At 39.7% G+C, this 24128-nt stretch overlaps 1 protein-coding gene across 3 annotated transcripts in view; it reads left to right on the top strand.

Moving 5' to 3' along the window:
* The window catches only part of MOB3B (MOB kinase activator 3B), a 140847-nt gene extending 121629 nt beyond the window's left edge, over positions 1-19218 (top strand). For all 3 annotated transcript variants that reach the window (XM_073635874.1, XM_073635882.1, XM_073635891.1), the window contains exon 4: positions 17315-19218. In XM_073635874.1, the coding sequence (XP_073491975.1) occupies positions 17315-17344 (30 nt within the window). In that variant the 3' untranslated portion in view covers positions 17345-19218. The remainder of the gene's footprint in view (positions 1-17314) is intronic.
* The last annotated feature ends 4910 nt before the right edge of the window (positions 19219-24128 follow it).

Here is a 24128-nt window from a genome sequence, read left to right on the forward strand (position 1 = left end):
ATAACCAGCATAACTGTTCTGATTTTAGTCTGTTTTCAGACTGGACACTTTTTATGTACACCTCCTGAAAACGCTGAATCGTTTTGGTTAAACGCTGATTAGGCAGTAACTTTATTTTTAGAATAATCTTAAAGACAAATGTTAGAAGCAATATAATGATTTTTTTTTATATATATACCATTGACATTTATTTTATCTTACTTTTAGCTTTTTCACTCTACTATTATCTAAATCTAGTAGTCACTGTTGGTATGTACCAGCTAACCCTGGCAACAGTAATTATTTGTCCATTCTACATTCTTCTTTTTTTCTAGTGAATATGGGCTACTCTGCCTTCAGATTTACCTTTCTAGTACTGCAAGGATCTGACAACTCAACCAGTATAATACCCATGCAATGTTTAACCGCTACTTGCAGGCAGTTGGACAAAACATCTATTTAGTGTACAAGTGCTGGTTAGTCATTGAGATAATTACAGTTTATGTTTCACATCTGGAGCTTTAATGGCAAACCAGCTGCATGTCTAGGGCAGGCGTGGCGGACTAGGTTTTTCCCCACAGCTGCTTTCTTTTCAGAGTCATTGAGTTTGAAATAATGGACACTAAATGTTACGGGCTTTCTACTAGCTCCGTTGTGTGCAGCTTTACAAAATAGCAGCTTTTTTATGGCAAGGGTCAGTAATTTTGCTTTGTTAAACCAGGGGAAATAAACAACATATGCTTCACTGCTACATCACATGTCCTTTGTGCACCGTTTGCCTCTTCAGTGGCTGCCATATGTTTGGTATGGCAGGGTATGTGTGATTGTGTGTCTGGAGGATTGTTGTTATTGTGCGCCGCAGGTAGACAGTGCAGTTTAGCGTTGTGCTCTTTTTTTTTTTTTTTTTTTCTTTTTTTTTATTGTTTATAGTGGAAATGTGTCAGTTGAAAATAAAAACAAGTGTTATGTCATGCCCAAAGCACAAGATCTTTGGAAATCTGGAGAAACCCTGTTTACTCAGTCTGTCTACACTAAGAGTGTAATTAAAAAAATAAATAAATAAAAGTAGTATAGTATATATTATATTGCAGCAGTACCAGTCCTTAGATGTGGTTGCTGCTTTTTTTTTTTTTTTTTTTTTTTTTTTTTTTTTTTTTAGGCTGTTTTTCTCTATTTTCACCTGGTGGTTCTGCCAGTAACGCTCTTCCTTTCTCTTTTTTACCTTATTTTTATGTAAATAGTTTCCACCTCTCCAATGTGGTCCTACAGCCTCTATCCATCCAAATAAGGAAGGTTCCTTTTTAGGTTACTACTACAGACCATCTGAAAAAATGTAAAAAGAGGATTGTTTAATTAAACTTTCCCGCAGGTTATTGCAGAAAAGTTCCTTAATCCTAAGGCTTCATGCACACGAGACGCCGGTGCAAAATCTGCTGAACACATGTTTTTAAAAGCTGAAACCGGCGGTTAGAAATGCCCATTTTGCTGCATTTGCATGCCGCGTTTAGCAGCGTTTTACCGCGCTTGCGTGCAGAGAATGACATTTTGCGACCCAACTTTGGGGCCCCGTATCTCAGGGCCACTTAGGTCTAGGAACCCCAAATTTGGCGTGCTAACACAGTGGAACTAATACTACAACATATCCATGTGGGGTTCCTAGCACCAAGAGATATGGGGCCCCAAAGTCGGGTCGCAAAATGTCATTCTCTGCTGCAGTTTACCATCATATTTCTGTGTTTCCTGGTCCAAAAAATAGGGTTCCTTAAAAACACTTATAAACACAAAAGCGGCTAAACGTGATACCGGCATTTAGCCGCGTTTAGCATCTGAAACATGGAAAACTTTTGCGTCTGAACCACTTTTTTTTGCTTCTGGAAAAACGAGGTTAAACACAACTGCCTAAAAACGCCAAAAAACGAGACTGTGTACATGGACACATAAGAAAAAAGTGTCCAACTGCCTCTGAACGCGCGTTTAACAGCGTCTCGTGTGCATGAGGCCTTACCCTCAGTGCTCCTTTGGTATGTCCTTCATACACCTTTTTACAAGGGCATTGTATGCCATACATGAATCCTTTTGGTGTTTCGAGTAACAAAGTCTTTGATTTTCATGGTTTTTGTTTCTATGGCTAATGGTAAATTCCTTCATCTTCCCATTATTTTTTTATTTTATTTTAGGTACTTGTATAGCTCTGTCAATTTACACAGCACTTTACATATACATTGTACATTCACATTAGTCCCTACCCTCAAGGAGCTTACAATCTAATGTCCCTAACCCACATTCATACATACTAGGGAAAATTTAGACAGGATCCAATTAACCTACCAGCATGTTTTTGGAGTGTGGGAGGAAACCGGAGTACCCGGAGGAAACCCACGCGGGCACAGAGAGAACATGCCAACTCCAGGCAGATAGTGTCGTGGTTGGGATTCGAACCAGCGAGCCTTCTTACTGCTAGGTGAAAGTGCTAACCACTACACCACAGTGCCGCCCAATTCAACCTCCCCTTCCCCCGGCATTGGTGGTCAGCGATTGGCTGTAGCAATAATGCCCACCCCCCCATGCATTGGTCGGTAGCTGGCTGTAATAATACTCCCCCCAGCACTGGTATTCAGCATTTTACTTACCTAAACACATGTTCCCACTCTGAGCTCTGTCTACCACTTGAGCCAGGACTGTATTTTAACTATAGGACAGAGATTCCGCCTTCTTTTAGTGCCAGGTCCTGGCACACTGCTGCCACTCTGCATTTTGCTACCAGCTGCATCAGAGCATCTTCTAAGTAGTGGTACCTGGTGCTGACAGCCACATCCACACCAACTAGGTTCGCCACTGCAAGTGAGCAACACCATTTTTTTTTATTCAATGCATTTTTTAAAACTAGAGGTGAGCACTAGAGGATTATGTTTTCATTTAGAATTAACGTGGAAGAAAACCCTAACTATATCTATTCTTAAAAATGTTTCCTCCCCCTTCTCCTACCTATTATGCCTGAGGCTCCATTCACACCTGAGTATATCGATTCACTGGCGTTTTTCTGGTGGTTTTTTTTTTTTGTTTTTTTTTTTTAAGCATTTTACAAGATAAAGCATTTTAGCAGTGTATTGCAGCTTCAAGCATTTTTGTTTAGCTAATAGAAAGCACTAGGGGTTGGAGAGCTGCTATTTGAGCTGAAAATGCCCAAGTCAGTCGTTTCTATTGTAGTCTATAGGGCCAAAAACACTTGTAATCTGCCAAAAGAAGCTTGTGTACTTTTTTGAGCTTCAGGCATTTTGCTTCAGGCAACAGAACACTCATATGTGAACAGGGCCACTGAAATGAAGAAGATTTGGCTTGTTGAGCATTTAAGAGCTACAAGCAGAAAATCGCTCAGGTGTGAATGGGGCCTAAAGCACAAACCAATCCCCTGCGCATACGTGTGTAGTCTGGTTCAAGTATTAGTACAGTCTCCAGTCCACAGGAATAAGCTCCAAGCCTTGCTGCCCTCTAGGACTGGGGATGTCCTGTAGCCACTACGTAAAACAAATAAAAAAGCAACATAAAATGTACTCGCAAACACATGAATAAAAATCGTTCATCAAGCTAATTGTCCATAGCCCAATAGTCACTGACTTGGCAGACTCCATGGAACAGGGGGACCTCTCCGGGATCCTAGTTAGCTGACACGTTTGGAAGGATAAAGCTCTGGTGAAGCTGGTCTATCCTTTGAAACACGTCAGTAAGTAGGATCCCAGAGAGGTCCGTTACGTGGAGCCTGCCAAGTCGGTGACTATTGGGCTATGGACAATTAGCTTGATGAACGATTTTTATTCACATGTTTATGAATACATTTTATGTTGCTTTTATGTTAATAAATGTGGGATAATGCACTAGGCTGGTTCACCCTCTTTTACCTATCGTGCCTAATCTGTATTAAAAAAGATCTGTGTTCTTGCCTATCAACACCGCTCTGCCCACGTGATCCTGCAGCTCTGTATAAGGGCGCGCTAGACAATGGCAATGAATTTCGGAAGCAATGACGTCACCCATGGCCCATTGTCGGTACTCTCTCCTGTCTCCTGTAGCAGCCACTCACTGATGTGGGGGAGCCGGAACTGTGGGATCACATGACTGGATTGGAACAAATTAAAAATGAGTAAGTACACAGATTTGTTTATTTTTTTATACAGGGTAGGCAGGATAGGTAGGCTAATGGGAGGGAACATTTTTAGGAAAACCTATAGTTAGGCTTTTCTTCCACTTTTAAAGATTATTATTTTTTTTTATTCCTACTTACCTAGGTGGATGCAGCATCAGTCTGATGCTATATCTCTCCTCTGCCGGCTGTAAGACTGAGAACCAAGCAATCAAACACCACAGATCGCTTGGTTCTCAGTGCTCCCTGAGCAGAGAGCTGGTGACTGTCAGTCACAGCGCTCCAGTCCTTGCTGACTGGAGCGCTGGGCTGAGGAGGGGGCGAGAGCGGTCGACTCAGGTTCTCAGTGGCTTTCTGAGAGGTTGAGCCAGGTGCCGGTCACACAATTTGTGTGTGAAATGCGTAAGCCGTTCCTCCCTTGCTTGTACATGTAGTGCCCCTCATGTTCTTCATGGTTTTATGTGAATAAAGGCTTTTGGATGTCAGTTTGGTGTGCAGCCATCCAGACTTTTCTTTTGCTATTGCTTCAGCTGGGACTAGGCGAGCACCCTGCAGTGAGGAGATCATGGCGCTGGAGCCTGTGGATCATTTGTGTGCCTGTCCAGGCATGTGGGTGGATCCCAACCATATGGTCGCCATCTTTCCCGAGCCTGTACCGGCTCTGACAGCAGACAGTGGGCTTTAGCCTGCTGTCTGCTGAAAATGGGTCACAGGGAGTGCAGAACGAACTGCACTCCTGTGATCAGGAGTACAGGAGGAGTACAACCAAATGAGCTTTGGCTGTACATCTCCTTTTAACTAACACCCAGCAACTACTGTACATTGGGTATACCTCCCTGTTTGTGCACCGACCAAAAATATATATTTTCTTTTGATTTTAATTCTGAATTAATTTGGGAATGTGGTTATGTCACATGTGCTGGTTAAGCATTTGGTATTACATTTGTTGTACTCGTAATATTACCTCATCTTGGCATAGGAATAAATAGTGCTCCACTGGAGGGAGGAGGGTAACGGCTCTGCTGGAAAAAAAATGAGCAGAGGCAAACTGGTGAAAAATGTTTGAAGATGTCTCTGGGCTTTTAGAATACGAGTGAATCCAGTATACAAAATGTTTGCGTGTGTTCTCCATTTTAATTTTTTTTTTTTTTTTACTTTTTTTGGGGCTGATTTACTAAAGAAGTTGAGAATCTTCACTGATGAAAATAGTGAATTTCAAAAATGCAATCATGTGAAAAGCAAATCTTGTTCACTTTGAATAACCAGTCATGTGTAAAAGCATCTACCAGATTTTTAAACTGTTCTGGAGTCATTTTGGCCAATCCTTTCAGGCAGATTTGCTTGCAGGGGATGTTCATGTTGAATGCCACTTACACTCTGCAGCTTTCAACTAGCACCATGAATCCTGAGCCTGGATTGAGGTCACACTAATGAATGAGCCATTGTAGGACATTTACCCTATTGTCACTCTTCTATTTAGATGTTAATTTGACCTGATGTTTGCCATTTCTATTCAACCATAGTGTTTGTAACGGACTGAGATGGGGTGTTTCACAGGATTTTATTATAATTTTGTGGCATCCATTTTTGTTTTTTTTAACAAGACGTCTAGTCAAATGTATACCATGTGCACAAAACTGAATTTTGGTCAGAAATGTCTTTCTTGGTCTCATCTGACTATAAAACCCTTTTTCCTAGTCCTAATTGAGTCACTCCCGTGCTGTTTGTCAAACCTCAGATGGTTTTCATCTTCTTTTGCACCTCCGGTCCATAAAGGCCAGCATTATGTAGAGTCCTCAGTATGGTTGACTGGTGCACCTTTCCAGGTCATCTGTTTGTCTGCACCAAAGAATTTTGGGTGATCACTTCTTCCACAAAGGGTCCAACTGGCATATAAATAAAAAGTATTGGAGCCTAGTCACACTTTTTTTTTTCATGTAGAAGTATTCATATATTTTACTGCATAAAAATGCATTGCAATTAGAAACCCAATGTGGCTAGTTAACATCTATAAGCTTCTGTTTAGTGATAAAGGGAACCTATGTGGACCCATTCCCATCTATGCATGCTGCATACACACAGAACAATGTGAATCCAGCCTTAAAGTTTATCTATCTATTTTCTTTTGATGGATACAGTGGTGTAAGTAGAGCCTTTAGGGCTCCAGTGCAAGAAACCATGAAGGAAGGGCCCCCCTTCCCTCTGTGCCTGGTGGCACAACGCCAGGGCCTGAGTCACATGTGCCATCTTTGTGACCCTGGCAGTTCCGCCACTGGTGTCGATAGTTTTTTAATTTTTATTTAATACTTTTTGACAATTTTTTTGGAGCATTTAGGGGTTTAAACAGACCTCTGATGTTTCACCTTTGAGACAGAGAGAGGAGATTAAGGGCACAGCCCTCAGTCTCTATCTCTGCAGCCTCAGCTGCACTGAATGATTGGACAGGGATAGCTCTGTACATTGATACATTCATAGTTGAGGCATAGTGAACTGCTTCAGTTTGTGAATGAACAGTACAGTAGGGATCACTGTCTCTCTATTCAGAAAAGAAAGGGCCGGTAAATGAAACATTTATCATACCTTGACCCACTCTTCATCCAGGCACATCCCCTGCAGCTGGTGGGAGGGGAGGGGGAAACCTGGCAAAGCTGGGGGGGGGGCGGGAAACAGCACAGGGGCTGGAGAGACCAAGGAGGGGTAGCAGAAGGGAGCTGGATAGGAGGAGGGGCGGGGACCGATGTATATACAGTATGTAGAGGAATCGATCTCTCCATACTGTATATACAGTATGTAGAGGAATCGATCTCTCCATTTTCCTCCTGCTGCTGAATTTCTTCTTTCTTCTTTCTTCTTTCTTCTTTCTTCTTTCTTCTTTCTTCTTTCTTCTTTCTTCTTTCTTCTTTCTTCTTTCTTCTTCTTTCTTCTTCTCCCTCTATATGCAGCTGCTCCCCAACAGGGGAGCCGCCTGAGGCAGGTTGCGCCCCTGTAGGTAGATCCCTGGATGGATATGTATTATAGTAACTTGCCTGAACAATGCTTGGCTAATTCCACATATGCAATATAAAACTAAAGGAACTGAATATTGGAGAGATAACAAATAAGAGTGCATCAGTCACCACCAATTTCAGCAACCAGTGCAATCACTTTTTCTATTAACCTGATTCTAAACTTTCAGGTGCATAGATGATGAAAATATTAAAAAATCATTTACTGCATACGGTTCATGGGCAAGATTTACAGTTTTTATTAAATAGAATAAAATGGAAATGGAATCCTGAAATGCCTTTTAGTTTTTTTACTGATCTCGACACGTGTGCATTTTTGTCTATGGAACATTGCACACAGCTGTGTAAAGATCGGTAATGAGTGCATAGCCAAAAACGTAAATAAAACTAAATAATGTATGCAGTAGTTTACGCACATACAGTATGTGTGCATAGAACAGGAAGAATTATTTTATGCATGTGCAGGTTTATGTGCTTTTACACAGTACATCAGTACATTATTACCTCTGTGTGCGTGAGGCCTTAAAATGAATAGGGCACTTTAACGCCCCCACCCCTGCAGCATGTACTCGCATTTACTTTGCTCCCACTCCACTACTTTTGGCCGTCAGGAGCACACTGAGTTACCTGGCAAAAGTGGGCATATGGCTCACCACCTTCCTCCTATGTGACAGTGCTAGGTGTCTCCAAGCAGGGGGGTGGCGCTACGCCCCGGGTGACACACATACACATTGGGCAGGGGGGGGGGGGTGTGAGGCCCCAGGTGCATGTGGGGCCCCTGCACTTTCCCTGTCATCACAGCTTTGTAAATGGTTGATCTGGTCAGCAGAGAGCCCAGCGGTGTGGGGTAAGCTGTCTGTAACTCCCCCCTGTCATCTCACCAAATTAGGCTGTCTCTCTGGGATGCTCATTATCTCCGGAGGCAGCCGGAGGCGGTGGGTGGGGTCAGGTGTGGCTACCTCCTCCACTCCTACAGACTCCTCCCCTCATGCAGCTAAAGAAGAAAGAGGAGAGACCACAGCAGCCCTGGAATCTTCTGACATGTTGTAAGTGACTGAGCAATGCACACTGTCACTACATGCAGACCTAGCCTGTCTCTAGGGATGGGCGAACGGTTCGGCCCGAGCATAAGTTCAGGCTGGTTGTTCGGACGTTCGGCGAATAACGAACAATATGCGGTGTTCGGAGCCAATTCGAAAGCCACGGAACCCCGTTAAAGTCTATGGGACACTAACATGAAAAATTAAAAGTGCTCATTTTATAGGCTTTTATGCAAGTTATTGTGATAAAAAGTTTTGGGACCTGGGTCCTGCCCCAGGGGACATGTATCAATGTAAAAAAAAGTTTTAAAAACGGCCGTTTTTTCAGGAGCAGTGTTTTTAATAATGCTTAAAGTGAAACAATAAAAATGAAATATTCCTTTTAAATATCCTGCCTGGGGGGTGTCTATAGTATGCCTGTAAAGTGGCACAGTTTTCCCGTGTTTAGAACAGTACCACAGCAAAATTTAAAACCAATCACGGCTGTAGTGAATTTTCGGATCCCTTCAATATAGATAAAACTCATTGAAAAAAATGACATGGGTCCCCCCCCCCCAGTCCATTACCAGGCCCTTTGGGTCTGGTGTGAATATTAAGGGGAACCCTGAACCAAAATGAAGAAAAAATTGCGTGGGGGTCCCCCCAAAATCCATACCAGACCCTTATCTGAGCACGCAACCTGGCAGGCCGCAGGAAAAGAGGGGGGACGAGCAAGCCCCCCCTCCTAACCATACCAGGCTACATGCCCTCAACATGGGGAGGATGCTTTGGAGTGGCCCCCAAAGCACCTTGTCCCCATGTTGATGGGGACAAGGACCTCATCCCCACAACCCTTGCCCGGTGGTTATGGGGGTCTACGGGTGGGGGCTTTTTGGAATCTGGAAGCCCCTTTTAACAAGGGGATCCCAGCCCCCTATATGAATTATGAATTTGTAACAGGTACATTGTACCTCTACCAATTCACAAAAACATTTTCAAAAATAGTAAAAATGACAGGAGACACTTTGGGATAAGTCCTTTATAAAAAAAAACAGTAAATACAGTATGTATTTACAAAGAAAAGGTTAATTTTGAAACGCACACCAAGATTTATACATATACATACAGTATAGGCAAATGAGCAGAACATCAAAATGGCAAGAACAGCATGACACTTGATTATGTTTTATTGCCATCCTATTTTCTTGTATTTTCTTGATGTTCTTAGCTGGTGTTTTTGAGATCCAGCTTAAGCTAATTTGGAATGTGCTCATTTAGTTATCACACACATCTACACAAAACCCATTTTATGGTTGATCTAAGTCCCACTGAGTCTTGGAATGCAGCAGACTTGCCCACAGAGATGTAGGAAGGAAAATGAAACGTTTATTGTCTCATAATTGTGTGAGTCGGAAACATTTCAGTAGGTTCATTGTAATCTGCTTCAATCTTCTGTTATCGCTATGCTTATTGTGGATAATTTACATCTGTTTCTCATACCAAGACCTATATGTACAAAGACAGTGTAAATTAGAAATATTTGTACATGTATAGTTATTATATACAATACACAGGGTAGATAAAAATCAATGATTTTTTTTTTAAATTTAATTCTGATTTTTTTTTATTTAATTCTGATTTTTTTTTTTATTTAATTCTGATTTTTTTTTTTTTTTATTTACGGTAAATCTGATTTTTTTATAAATATAATACTTTTGGAGTAAAAATCTATCTAAAGATAGTTTCCTATTAATTATACATTAATAATTTAGTTTATTCAGCATGAAATGGAGCTTAGTTATGTAGCATGAATCCAAGCTCTGCAAGCGGAGATAACATGCACTGTATTGATACATTCACACAATTTCACAGTAACCATGAGATAAAACGAAGTTCAGAAATATTCCTTTCTTCCATTGTTTTGCAAATCTATGTACTTTACAAACTGTATGATGGAATCTGTTCTGATATTGCTGTTTTACTAATCTTCTAAATATGAAACCTTCATTTTGTATGCAGATATTAAAGATTCTAACAACCAGCAAGAATAAGTCCTTACATTTAAAGAGCACCTGTCATTTCAGATCCATCATTTCAGCGCCTGTTAGTAGCCATCCACTCGCCTGCTGCCGCCACGTCCCTCACCTTGTTGTGTCACTGCCGCATCACCAGCTGTCCCATTACGGCACTGTTGGTGAGTCACCAGCGGGTCAGACGTGAAGCCGCTGCGGGACAGAGATGACATTTGCTCTTTAAAAATTATGATTTAAATCAAGCCTTTTTACTAGTGATTTAAATCATGATTTCAATTGTGAATTAAATCGACTTGATTTAAATCCAATCCACCCTGACTATACATTTAAAATTCAGGGGTCTCAAACTGGTGGCCCTTCAGCTGTTGCGGAACTACAAGGCCCATCATGCCTCTGCCTGAGAGAGTCATACTTGTAACTGTTAGCCTTGCAATGCATCATGGTTTCGCAACAGCTGGAGGGCCACCAGTTTGAGACCCTTAATTTAAAGTATAACTAAGGGTAAAACTTTTTTTTTTTTTAGTTTTAGACAATGAGGAGATTCCCAATTTGTCCTGTTTACTATCATCATTGAAAGTAAAAAGTCCCAAATTTTGGGTTGTCCCCAGAAAAGTAATAGAGGGAAAATCTTCCAATGGGGACACTAGTTCTGGTAACCTGGGGGTCCCCAAGGATCCCTCAATTTGAAGGGATTTCCTCTCACTTCCTGTGTAGCTATAGGACAGGAAGTGAAGGGAAATCTCCACAATGAAACAGATGGCAAAAAAATAAAAAAAATCTGACAGGTTATAACCCAGGAAAACAGGTTTTCCCATTACAAAATGGGGAAAAAAAAAAAGTTTTGCCTATAGTTCTACTTTAACCTCTTCAGCTCCAAAAGGATTACCCCCCTTAATGACCAGGCCATTTTTTTTGCGATACAGTACTGCGTTACTTTAACTGACAATTGCGCAGTCCTGTGACACTGTAGCCAAATAAAATTGATGTCCTTTTTTTTCCCACAACTAGATCTTTCTTTTGGTGGTATTTGATCACCTCTGCAGTTTTTATTTTTTGCGCTATAAACAAAAAAAGAGCAACAATTTTGGAAAAAAAATATATATATATTTTTTACTTTATGCTATAAAACATATCCAATAAAAAAATGTAAAAAATTTAATTTCTTCATCAACTTAGGCCAATATGTATTCTGCTATGTGTGTTTGGTAAAAAAAATAATCCCAATAAGCGTATATTTATTGATTTTGCGCAAAAGTTATAGCGTCTGCAAGCTATGGGATATATTTATGGATTTTTTTTTAAATTTTTTACTAGTAATGGCAGCGATTTATAGCCATGCTGCGACATTGTGGTGGACAGATCTGACACTAAGACCCCTTTCACACTGGGGCGTTTTTCAGGCGCTTTAGCGTTAAAAAAAGTGCCTGAAAGAAGCCTCATCTACAATCCCAATGTGAAAGCCAGAGTGCTTTCACACTGGGGCGCTGCACTGGAAGGGCATCAAAAAAAGTCCTGCAAGCAGCTTCTTGGCAGGGCTTTCGTGTTTTTGCCACCAGGCTGGGTGCGCCGATGGCCCGAGCCCTTTCACACTGCCAGCGCCCAAAAAACTCCTGAAAAATTCCCCAGTGCTTCTTGTGACAGCAATAAAAGTGATAAAAAAATAAAAAAATTTAAAAAAGGGCCGTTTAAAAATAAAATGTTTAAATCTACAGAATATTGACACCTGATATCGGTTATCGGCCTGAAAGGCAGCCGAAAAATCGGCCCTGAAAAAACTATATCGATCGACTCCCAATACAGTGGTCAGTGCTAAAAAAAAATGTACTGTCACTGTACTAATTATAAATACTAACTGGCAGGGAAGTGGTTAACATCAGGGACGCTCAAAGGGTTAATTGTGTTTCCTGGGAGTGCTTGCTAACAGTGTGGGGGATGCTTAGCAGAAACACAAGATCTCTATCTTCCCCTCTGACAAAACAGTGATCTGCCTTGTTTACATAGGCAGACTGCTGTTCTGTCTGCCTCGGTTCTACACCCGTTCTTACTTTCTTTGTTTCCAGTAGTAACAGTACGACCTGTGGCTTTGGTTGCTAAGCAGTGGGGTGCAGGTTATAGTCTTCTGTCGTTTAAAACAAAAAAACATATGCCGCCGTCTTGCTAAGGATGCAATTTTATATGTATATATGTGTGTAATATATATATATATATATATATATATATATGTGTGTGTGTGTACTACTCTAGCTAGAGATAAATGGCAGCTAGAAATCGAATCAGTTGCAATGGGAAATGCTGGCAATATTTCTTCCCTAGTTTTTATCCATGAGGTTCATTATTACAAGTATAAAAAGAGACTTTTAATCATGTATGACCAGACACGTTCTCTTACACTCATTTCCCTCATTCTGACAAGTAGGCAGTTTCTAGAGAAGTGAACAGAAATATAATGGAGGCATGCTGCTTTAAGTTATGTGTTGTGCAACCCAGCCACTCAGTTCTGTGTTAAGTGCTTATCACCGCAGTCATAATTCACTGCATGCTTGAAGAAACTGGAGATCAAAGAGAGCTCTAAAACTGCACAGCCGACTGCAGAACTATTGGGCTTCTATCAGTCAATTTAATGAGGAATAAAAAGCAGCATGCAAGATGGGCTGGCAAGAAGAGATTTGGTGCTTCTGAAAAGTGTGGGAGTAGAGGACGACATGATTACAGACATTCAGATGTGGACCGCGCTACGCACTGAACATTTGTTAACACTAATGCATGAGAGTATTAATGTTTTTAATACCACTTGCTAAGTGCTGTGGTTATACTGCCAGCCATTAAAACGCTGTCTGCCAGTTTGTCATTTTGAATGCCAGTTCCATAAAGATTTGTTTTCTAGTTGTTGCCCATTACTGAATGCTGTGCTCAAAAGCGTCTGTCTTAATTTAGTAATTAAAATGAACCTCTGGATGGCGGTTATCTTCCACAGCTGAGCCTCCTATCTAACGCTGGCACAGCCCAACATCCAGGAACAGTGCAAGTTCTAGGTGAAGCTATCCTGTGTAATATCATAAAATAGGATGTGCTCATAATGGTTTGCACCACTCTGAGGAATTGGGCAACGTTGGCCTTCAAATCTGGCCTGTAAGCCTCACCTGGGGCTGATAACACGTGTCCTCAGAGGGCTTGTTCACACTTGTAAATGGGGGGGGGGGGATAAAAATAGGTGACTGAGGTGTGGTTTTTCCACCCACCCTTAAAGGGTAGCTCCACTTTTTTGGGGGAAAAAAATAGCAAATAAAAAACTGAATGTAGCACATACAATTGCTACACAAGGCATATTGTAGTTGAATATTTAAAATGACCTTTCCTTTTCAATCTGCAGCTCTGTAATTTCTTGTAAAATGCACTGCAATATAGCTACCTGGAGGCGTTCTGTACACAGATGGTGTCATTTCTTGCTTGTGTGAGTGGCTCACTGATTTTTCCAGACGTCTGCACTAAGATACAAGTTAGATTTTAGGCATCCCCTGTAACAAAAATGTAATGTATGGTGAGATAATCCCCAATGGAAAATATGTCTACAGGGAAGCAGAACCTGCCACTTTCCTCATTGGACCCCTGTAAGTACAGCAGCTGATTGATAAATATGAAATCACTCCCATTAAATTCACTTTGCGCAATAACACAAACAGCTATTTCTTCAGAATACGAAAAGGAAGGAATCTGTAACAAAGTTTGTTAAAATCCTTGCAATGTACATAGATCACCCAGAGGGGGATGTTTTTTTTTCTCAACTAGTGGAGTTACTTTTTAACCTCGTACAAACAGCTGGACAGAATTGTACACATGCTCGAAAGAACAGGACCCATTCAAGTGAATGGGGAATGCGCTGAAACCACCCTGCAATTGTGTGCAACGCACGGAGTTGTAATGTGGTGGTGCGGGCTTTTAAGTGTTACAATTGGCAGTGTAAAGGTGCACCTATTGCCTCCCAGTGGCCTCTAAAAAGTGATCCACTGTGGTTCTGGTACTGTATAAAATGCAGGTGGTACCGTTACTAAATACCTTAGCAAAATTGAGTTGCCCTACACCCACAGGCCTTCCTCTATCCAACTTGCAGCTCACCACCTCATAGAATGGTAAGCGGTTGGTCTGGCAAGAATGGTCTTTCAGAAATCCATGTTAGTTATAACTAATGATACTATTTTAAACAGAAAAATCTTGGATATAGTCCCTTATCATTCCTTCTAATAGTTTACATGCTATTGATCTTAGGCTGACTGGTCTGTAGTTTGCAGGTATATATCTTGGCCCTTTACTGCCACCACATTTGCTTTTTGACAATCTGCTAGTACCATTCCAGTTTGTAAGTTGTCCTACAAAACTAGGAACAATAGTCTGGCTAGGAACTAGGAACTCTTGGGTGTAAGACATCTGGCCATGCTAATTTATTCACATTAAGTTTTTCTCTTTAATGGGTTTTATTGGTTTACATTAGTAAAAATACAGTATAGACATTGTAGTAAACATCAGTTTACAGTGTTATATTCTTATATACTCAATATCTCTCCAACTTCCAGCAAAAGCACACATTCTGTATACATGGGATTATGATATGCTAATGACTAAAGTCTTCATCTTGGGGAGGTTCCCTACATTCAGCAGTGTACATCCAGAAACACTCCTTCCAGAGCAATAAATCATCTTGTCCTAACCTTGTTTCTCCCTTTTCTATGATTTAATCATAATTACTCTGTGATCACTGTTGCCTAAATCATCGCTTACATCCACATCTGTAATCAGCTTGGTGTTTGAAATTCATAGGTCCAGCAGAGCATTGTCTGTAGTTGGGGCTTCCACCAGCATCACGTTCGAGAAATGACTAGCTTTAGTTGAGTGTGCACTTCTCTTTTCTATATCAATATCAGGATCATTTAAGTCCCCAATAATTATAAAATGCCTCCACCTCCCCACTAGCCGTGAAAGGAGATGCATCTCGTCCTTGTTAAAGTTAGCATGCCTATAGCATGCACCCACAATTTACCATTTGTTTTATTCCATTGAAGCTCTTGCCACAAAGACCCCAGCTTGTCATTAGTCTTGTTGGTATTCACTATGAAGTCACTCTTGGCATACAGGCACACCCCTCCCCCTTCTACCTACCCTGTCCCTCTGATACAGAGTGTATCTTCAGATAGTCACAAGCCAGTCATACTGTAAAACCATTTCTCTGATATTCCCACAAAGTCAAGTCCTCCTCAAGTATCAGATGTCCTAGTTCTTTAATGTTTTTAACCAGACTTCATTCATTATTGGACATACCTTTTCATTTTTATAGAGTGTTTCCATCAACAGAAAAATTACAATTTAGTTCACTTGACAGAAAGCAAAAGGAAACCAAAATGGCCCAAGAAAGGAAGAAAGGCTGGTCTGGGAAGGTGAATGGACAGCAGGACCTAAACTTTTGTTTGCCATTTGCCACTTATAGTTTGTGTAGTATTTGTTCTAACAATGTTCTGAGAACACAATTGCCCCTTCTCATTTTACATGCTTCCAGGTGCACATACAGTATCTGCTGTAGAGTCACTTATTTGGGAAGATCAGTGCCTGATACAGGGAGTAACATGCAACAATGTAGCCAATAATCTAAAACCCCTGATACAACTGTATGAAGCACTCTGTAGACAACCTGTCCTAAGAGTGGTCACCGTGGGGGGTTATTTACTAAAATTGGAGAGTGCAAAATCTGGTGCAGCTCTGCATAGAAACCAGTTGGCTTCCAGTTTTTTTTTTTGTCAAAGCTTAACTGAAAAAGCTGAAGTTAGAAGCTGAATGTTACCATTCACGGCTGCACCAAATTTTGAGTGCCCCAGTTCTGGTACATCTCGTCCTATGTGTCTACACAGACAGACCATGCAATTCTGTGGGCAGCTTTAGTCCATTTACTTGACTTGACACAAAATTTTATTTTAGCTTGAGACATTCAAAAACATAAGGCATCTAATATTTCCTGCTCAAACACTGTTCTGGAACATTCTTTCAGGTTTTATCTTTATACATGGCTTCATGCCAGCTTAATACTATAACATTCATACATGGCCAAAATACATCTTAAAGCATAATATATTTTAGAACATAATAAAAAAACGTTAACAAAGAGTTTGGTATTCAGCTTCTACTGATGTTTTTCATCGTTCTTCTGCTGCCACCTAGTGATTTTTTTTCAGAATGTACTGTAAAGACATAACGACATTCAAACTTTGCATTCTCCATTTGTTTTTTTCAAACAAATAAATCAGGTGTTGTATAGCTTATAGACTTTAAAGTCATATTTTTAATGATGCTTAAAGTGCGGTCAATGTCTTGGAAGATTTCTTATGATAGCAGCCGGTAGGATTTTTAGAGATTTTCCAAGGCAATTAAACCTTAGTCCTTCCAATACCTGACATCAAACACAAATAATTCATTAACACATGTTTGTTTTCTGAATAGCAAAAAGGTAAGAAAGGCAGAGAACGAATACATCTGACCTAAAATGGGGACATTGTAGAGGAAAGGGGGACGATGAAATTTGGGTGCTAAAGGAGGAAACTTGAATAATACATCTAGCACTTTTGGAGACTTTCAGTGCAGAGATGAGCATGTTAATACAGACATATTTATTGGGGAATACAGTAAATCCTCCCCAATAACCAAAACCATTTTTGTAGCTTGTGATAGAGTATAGAATGAATAAAAGGCCTGTCAGGTTTTATTTCTGCTATCTGTGTATTATTGGGGAGCTTTTTTTTAATTTTCTGCCCTAGAGGCACACCAGTAAGAAGAAATCTCCTCTTAGTTGTGACCAAAACAGTTGTTCCCATTGAAATATTTCTCCACACCTTCTGCTCTGGTGCCAACTGTAAAACATTGACTTTTCCATCACTTTCTGTCCAGGGGCAATGGCCACCAGGGCAGATATAAAGGACAATATCCACAAGGAGTGATACAGATAGCAATAAAAACCTGATAAGGGGTTCTAACAGTTCTTCCCTCCATCAGCTGTTTGTCTGTGGATACACTTTCTAGTACTTTTTGCCTCCATTATTTGCATTTTGCAACATGTAAAAAGACTTGACCTGAACCTCTGTTTTTTTTTTCATTACATTACAGAAAGAAATGACAGTGCGGATGTGCCAGTGAAGGTTGATGTTGTCTGATGTCAGAGGAACTGTCAGCTTCTTCATTATAACATATGATTAATCTGTGGATGACCTAAAGGTAACTGACAACCTGGACTGAAAAGCATACGGCTTCTTCCATTCCTGGATCTCTCCCAGTTTTTGAACTCCACCAATGCTGCTAAGACGACTCTGTGGATGGTGTTGTGGGACCATTTCACATTCTCTCCATGGATGACCCATCACAAGACCTACATCATATTGTACTATGCCCAAAAATGTTGCTGCATAGCATGACCAAACTTCAGGGTTTCACAGATGAATTTCTACTATTTTTAATTAACTGATTTTTACTAATGTCAAATTACATCTTTCTATTTTATGTAGAACACTTTTTACTACTTACAGGTCTTTTTGAATTTTTATTAAGGAACAGTGAGGTTTAATTTTATATCTCGGAAATATGGATAAAGGAGTTTCTAAATTTGAATTTAGGGGTTAGTTTAATAATCGTGTGATTACCGGTACAATGGACAGATGTAGTGTAATAAAAGCTCTCTATGTCCTTGTAGTGCCTCAGGTTCATTCTAGCGTCACATATTTTTTACTAAATGTTTTTTGTTTTGTTTTTTTAAACATTGAAACCCTGATCCCCTTGCAATCTTTCTCACATTTTGTCCTTCTCTCGGTGTAGTTTGGAAGGCAATAGTCAATCAAATGCAATTCTGGAAGGATATATAACAAAAGATGTGGAATATGTCCTAATTATGAATTACTTGTGCTCTCTAAAGGAACGCCTTTATAGCCTGAGGTGCCTAAAATTATCCTAACGTTAACTAAACCTTTTTTTTTTTTTAGTTTTGGATAGAGTGGAGAGGAATTAGAACACCTGTCAGTTTTTATTGCGGTCTGTGCCCCATTAAGGAGATTCGCCTTCTCTATTTGTCCTGTTTACCATTACCATTGAAAATTAAAGTAAAAGAAAATCCCACAATTTGGGTTGTTCCCAGAAAAGTAATAGAGGGGAAATCTTCCAATGGGGACACTAGTTCTGGTGACCTGGGGGTCCCCAAGGAACTCCCTTAATTTGCAGGGATTTCCCCTCACTTCCTGTTTGACTATGGGACAGAAAGTGAAGGGAAATCGCCGCAATGGGTCACGGATGGCGAAAAAAACCCTCACTTGCTTTATTCAAAATGAAAACAAAAAAGTTTTGGCTTTAGTTCTAAGTTTTTCTATTTGTGTGTTGCTGTTCTAAATTGAGGGATTACCACCATAACATCCAAATGCTTTTTCTGTGGAATAGGATTTTTTGTCAGAGGGGAAGATGAATGTTATAAAACTCATTGTTGTGCCATTGTATAATGTCTTCTACTGTAGTCAGAGCTGGGTTTCAGTTGTATGACCCCTAACACCATTTTCTCAAAAGACTAAGGGGGCTATTTATAATACAGTTTTATGAGAGAGTGGAGCCACATTTTATGTTCTCTGCATAAAATGCATCCTGCGTTGTCCACCACAATGTTCTCTGCATAAGGCTGCAGAAAGCATTCTGTTATAGGAGAACTAAGTCTCATGACTTTGACCAGCCAGAATGAGAATATATTCACAAAATCCTATTATCACTTAATAAGCAGTACATTGCATGCTGTTGTCAAATCGGCATAAAAATAGCTTCTAGCAGACTTTGGATTGGGCAAAAAGAGACTCAAACGGTATAAATTACATTTCTCCCTTATTTTTGTAATGTAATTAGAATGTGTAAAAAAATGACTTCTGATATAGAGAGATGTTAAAGAGCTTGCCTCATTCATGTCCGTGAGTCTGATTTTGACTTGGCATGCCAAAGTAACGTTCATCAACTTAGGAATTTTGATGTCTGTAATCAATCTCTGTCTGGTGAAAATTTAAAGCCAGTAAAAAAAATATTAAATACTAAACCAGCAAGTAGTCTTTCTCATGCAATTTTAGGTCACTTAAATACAGCAGCTCCAGAATACACTCATGCACAGAGAATGAATGCATGAACCACAAACAAGTTTTGGTTTAGATTTGAAGAAGGATATTTTATATATAAAAGTTAATTTTAAAATCATCTGAAAACCATGCATGTTAAAATATAAGACCGTTCATAATACAATCATCATACAACACCCCATTTATGTGTGAAATGTTGGAACTGTCTTGTGTTTTTAAAAGTAATAAATGAGGGCTAATTTACTTTATTCAATTTTCTGACCTACGCTAGATATTGATTCTGAGTGACAGTTGGAAATCTCTTACTAGAGACAGCAACTTCAGGCTTTCTTTGTAGATGACTACCCAGATACTTTTTTATGTAAACAAATCTCTCTGCTCATAACCTGACATGCGTACTGCTGTACCCCCAGAGCATCCAGCTACTCTAGGAAACTGTTGATTTACTCTGGCTATACTTTCTGTATGGCCAGACTAAATGTAGGTAGTAGCAGTAAGGGGCCAATTTCAACACATGCATTTTTATTGATATCAATAGGAAACACATGCTATCATATGTAAGCATCTTGCTGTCTTTTTATGTGTTTCCATAGATTTATTGGAGAATGCATGTGTCTTAAAATACATAAGCGTGAATGCAACCTTAATTTGCAAAGCAGAGAAGATACACTCCCACACCAGGAGAGAATACCAAAATGCAGTGCAATAGCAATAACCTAGATATGGCAAATTTAAACATAACAGAGAAATAGGTACCGAGTTAAAAAGAAAAAACAACGAATTAAAGCTGAATTCCAGGAAAACAGACCACAGAACGTAATAGAAATAGATATATGTGACCTGTCTAACCTTTCATGTCGGATTCAGCAGGTTTTCTGATTCTGGCACGTGCCAGAAAGTGCAGCCAGTTCCTGGGCCTCCCTGTAAAAGACAATCTTGTTCAGGACACACCCGAGTCTGCGATTGGACAGTGAAAGAGCAGCAACACACTAATGATGTCATTCCTTTGCCTTCCTCTCCTGTAAGTGCATTCACACATAGACTGACAACACCGGCAAAAGCAATAAAACCCAAGCTGGCCTTTCCCTCTTCCAGGTACGGTGTATGATCTTACAGGAGGCTGATGCCAGGACAAACTCAGGCTCTTCTGCTAGTGCTATGTAAACATTCATTTAGGGATTTTCAAATGAATACTGATCACATAACTGAATGAAAATTTTTAATTCTTCCCCGAGTTCAGTTTTATGCATTTGTATGCATGCACCGCATATGTGAACTCGATGTAGCATGGACATTTTCAGTAACTAGAAAATGAGTTTACGGGAACAAGACCCAGTAGGCATTTGCGTGTTTTACATTCAGAGATATAATTAAATTATATTGATATACAAGATTTAATCATTGAGACATTGCATTATTTTTTTTATGCGTTCCAAGGTAAACAGATCTCAGGGCCCTTTGTAATAATGTTTTCACATAAGCTGAAAGGATGCAGACAGGAAACGCATGATATAACCACTTACCAAAGTGGCCTTTTTGCCCCTATGTATATTTCCTTTTATTTACATTTCATACCTTTCATTATTAATACAGACATTCTGCATGAGAAGCACACTTCCATAAAAGCTTATATTACTAGAGATGTCAAGCAACAAATTATTCAATAATCCACAATGTCATGGAGTGTCACTTCCATTAAAGCTATAGAGTATTTATTTAAATTTAAAAAAAAAACACAACCTAAGGATGAGTTTGTGGATTTGTTTTTTTTAATTACTGCACTCACAATGACATGACAATGTATGGGCCCAATGTGCCTGTCATTGTCTCTCTTTTTTTATTGTTTAGCACAGTTGGGTTTAGGGCTGAATTTCACGGGATATTGTAATGTTGTTTTTCTGAGCAATTTAATTATCTAATTTACAACACATTGATTTCAATGAAATGCAAACAACATGCTTCAGGGTAAATAGTTCAATACTGGAATATTAAAACTGTCTCATGTAATTTAGCCCTATAGGTGCCTACAGACTTTAGAAAATGCTTTCCCAATCTGGCAGTTTATCATTATACCAAGGAACATTCATATGCTTGTGGGACAATCGATTAGCCAAGATGAATTTTCCAGACTGATCGCTAATGTGCCCCACCAAACAGGCTGGCTGTGCCCCCTTTCCTCCACAGGCATCCATGTGATCTTTGGTTAATTATATCTTTCAGTGGCCTAGTCATACAAGCACAGCCAAACATCATCTAATGTACTGTTTGTAGCCAGTTTAACTTCAGGAATTCAGCTACTTTGTAACAAGCGCAGGCATACTATGAGTTAGGTCCAGAAGGTGCATGTCACCTTCTGGACCTATCTCTATTATCTGACAGGTTTATGGGGCTCCGGGAAGACCGCTTTCGCTATAGTTCCAAGAGCTCCAACACTGGACCTTGTGGTCTCTGCTCCTTCAGCAGCAGAGTCATTTCAGCTGCCAAGCCTGCCCCTCCCCTCCTGCCCAATCACAGAAGCCTTGGTATAATATGAAGTCATTCACAAATTACAAAGGCTTCTGTGAATGGGCAGCAGAGGGGAGGGGCATGTTTCTCTTCTATCAGGGCCCAGGTTGTCTCCACTGGAAGCTCTAAAAACTTGTCAGATATGAATAATATAGAGAAGTCCAGGACGTGGCATGCACCTCATCGGACTCAACTCATACAATGCCATCACGTTTTACAAAGTGGCCAAACTCCTGGAATTCATCTTTTAAAGGCTTGAGTCAATGGGCAAATGGAGCTTGCTTTTAGATGTATTCTTGCATTTGACATCACTTTCAGATGCTTCTGAGACCATTTAAAGTTAATGGACAGGTAAAGTTGACCTCCTCCATAAACCCGTGTCAAGCTGCTGCTGCTGCATTCTTCTTGATTTCTGTAGGGAGATAAACCATGTTTTGGTTTGAAAAAAGCTCATTCCCACAGGTTCTTGGCATACATGAGTTCTTTTTTTTTAATGCAAGTGCTACCCCCTAGATAACTCAACCAAGTAGTGCAAACATTTTATTTTAGTTGTAATTGCAAATGCTAATTTATACCCCTCATCCAATAGGAAGAGGATAAAAACTGCACGGAATATATACAAGAAGAAAAATACTAGATGTAAAATACTGCCAGTATAATAGTAGTATATGTTGTGTGCTGTAAGATTCTGTGTTTTTAAAGTTCGATATGTAAGTTCTAGAGATGGTTCCCAACCATTGAATAGGTTTCCAATGAAAGCTTTGTGCAGAGGAGGCAAGGCCATTGTATTTATTTCCTGCAAGCCAAAAACTTTGTAGATGAATACATTCATTTGCAGACCATAATAACAAAAGCACAAAGCAAAAAAAATATATATATATTTATCATGGATGTTTCCTTTATACCTAAAGATCTCTTTTGAGAAATGATGTAAATGTTATATTTATTAACGTCCTAAACTAAGCAAGTCTGATATTAAAAATAATTTCCCCCAATGAAATGAAGATTTGAGAAGCTAGAGTTGCTTTCCTTCTTTTTTTTTTTTTTTTCTTCCTTTTAATAATAATACAGTGAAAGTGTTATTTATTAAGTTGATGTCATGTTACATTTTGTTAATTATATATTTTTTTTCTCTTGCAAGAATAGCTGTAGATAATTATTAGCCCGATTGCAGTAGTTTGCTATTTTGAATGCAAAGTATCTTTCCTAATGAGATCATTCTGGTCTGTTTCAAAATTTTCATCATCAAGTTTCTGTAATGAGATGTTATATAATTTTTTTTCTTCTTGGAGCTCTGTAACAGGAAAAAAAAAACTATAGATTAATGAGAATATAGGGAAGGACTAATGGTTAACAATTCTGAGACGGGAATGCGAGATTTGAATCTAATAAATTACAAAATGAAACTTGAGTGTGGAATTGTTTATTATGTATGTTGTGCGCCAGTCAAATCCAACAACAAGTATGCAATTCATAAAAGTTATGCCCTGTGCACACGGTCGGATTTTCCGACGGAAAATGTGTGATAGGACCTTGTTGTCGGAAATTCTGACCGTGTGTAGGCTCCATCACACATTTTCCATCGGAATTTCCGACACACAAAGTTTGAGAGCTTGCTATAAAATTTTCCGACAGCAAAATCCATTGTCGGAAATTCCAATTGTGTGTACACAAATCCGACACACAAAGTGCCACGCATGCTCAGAATAAATTAGCCGAAAGCTATTGGCTCCTGCCCCGTTTATAGTCCCGACGTACGTGTTTTACGTCACCGTATTCAGAATGATCGGATTTTCCGACAACTTTGTGTGACCATGTGTATGCAAGACAAGTTTGAGCCAACATCCATTGGAAAAAATCCATGGATTTTGATGTCGGAATGTCCGATCAATGTCCGACTGTGTGTACAGGGCATTAGACCTCATGAACACTGGATGTTTTTAACACTGCACTTAGGGGTGTCTAGCATTTTTTTTCTGCCTCTAAACACCCCTGCATGTTAGCTAATGTGTCCATACACACATAGGAGTTTAACCACTTGCCTACTGGGAACTTTCACCCCCTTCCTGCCCAGGTCAATTTTCATTGCTGTCACAAGTGGAATGACAATTGCAGTTTGAAACCCCTGCTTTAGTCCCTTCTCACCATAACCTTAAAATGGTTGTAAACCTCAGACATGAAATATGAACAAAGCATGTGTACTTGTCTCCATTAAGAGCACCAAGTGTCACTTTTGTTTGCTGTTTTGTTCCTCTGCTATCTACCTGAGTCATTTCTGACAAGTTTTCCTGACACCAAGAAAAAAATGGTGACAGAAGAAGGAG

This window comes from Aquarana catesbeiana, linkage group LG01 (assembly GCF_042186555.1).
Source record: "Aquarana catesbeiana isolate 2022-GZ linkage group LG01, ASM4218655v1, whole genome shotgun sequence".
In the NCBI taxonomy this organism is placed as follows: Eukaryota; Metazoa; Chordata; class Amphibia; order Anura; family Ranidae; genus Aquarana; species Aquarana catesbeiana.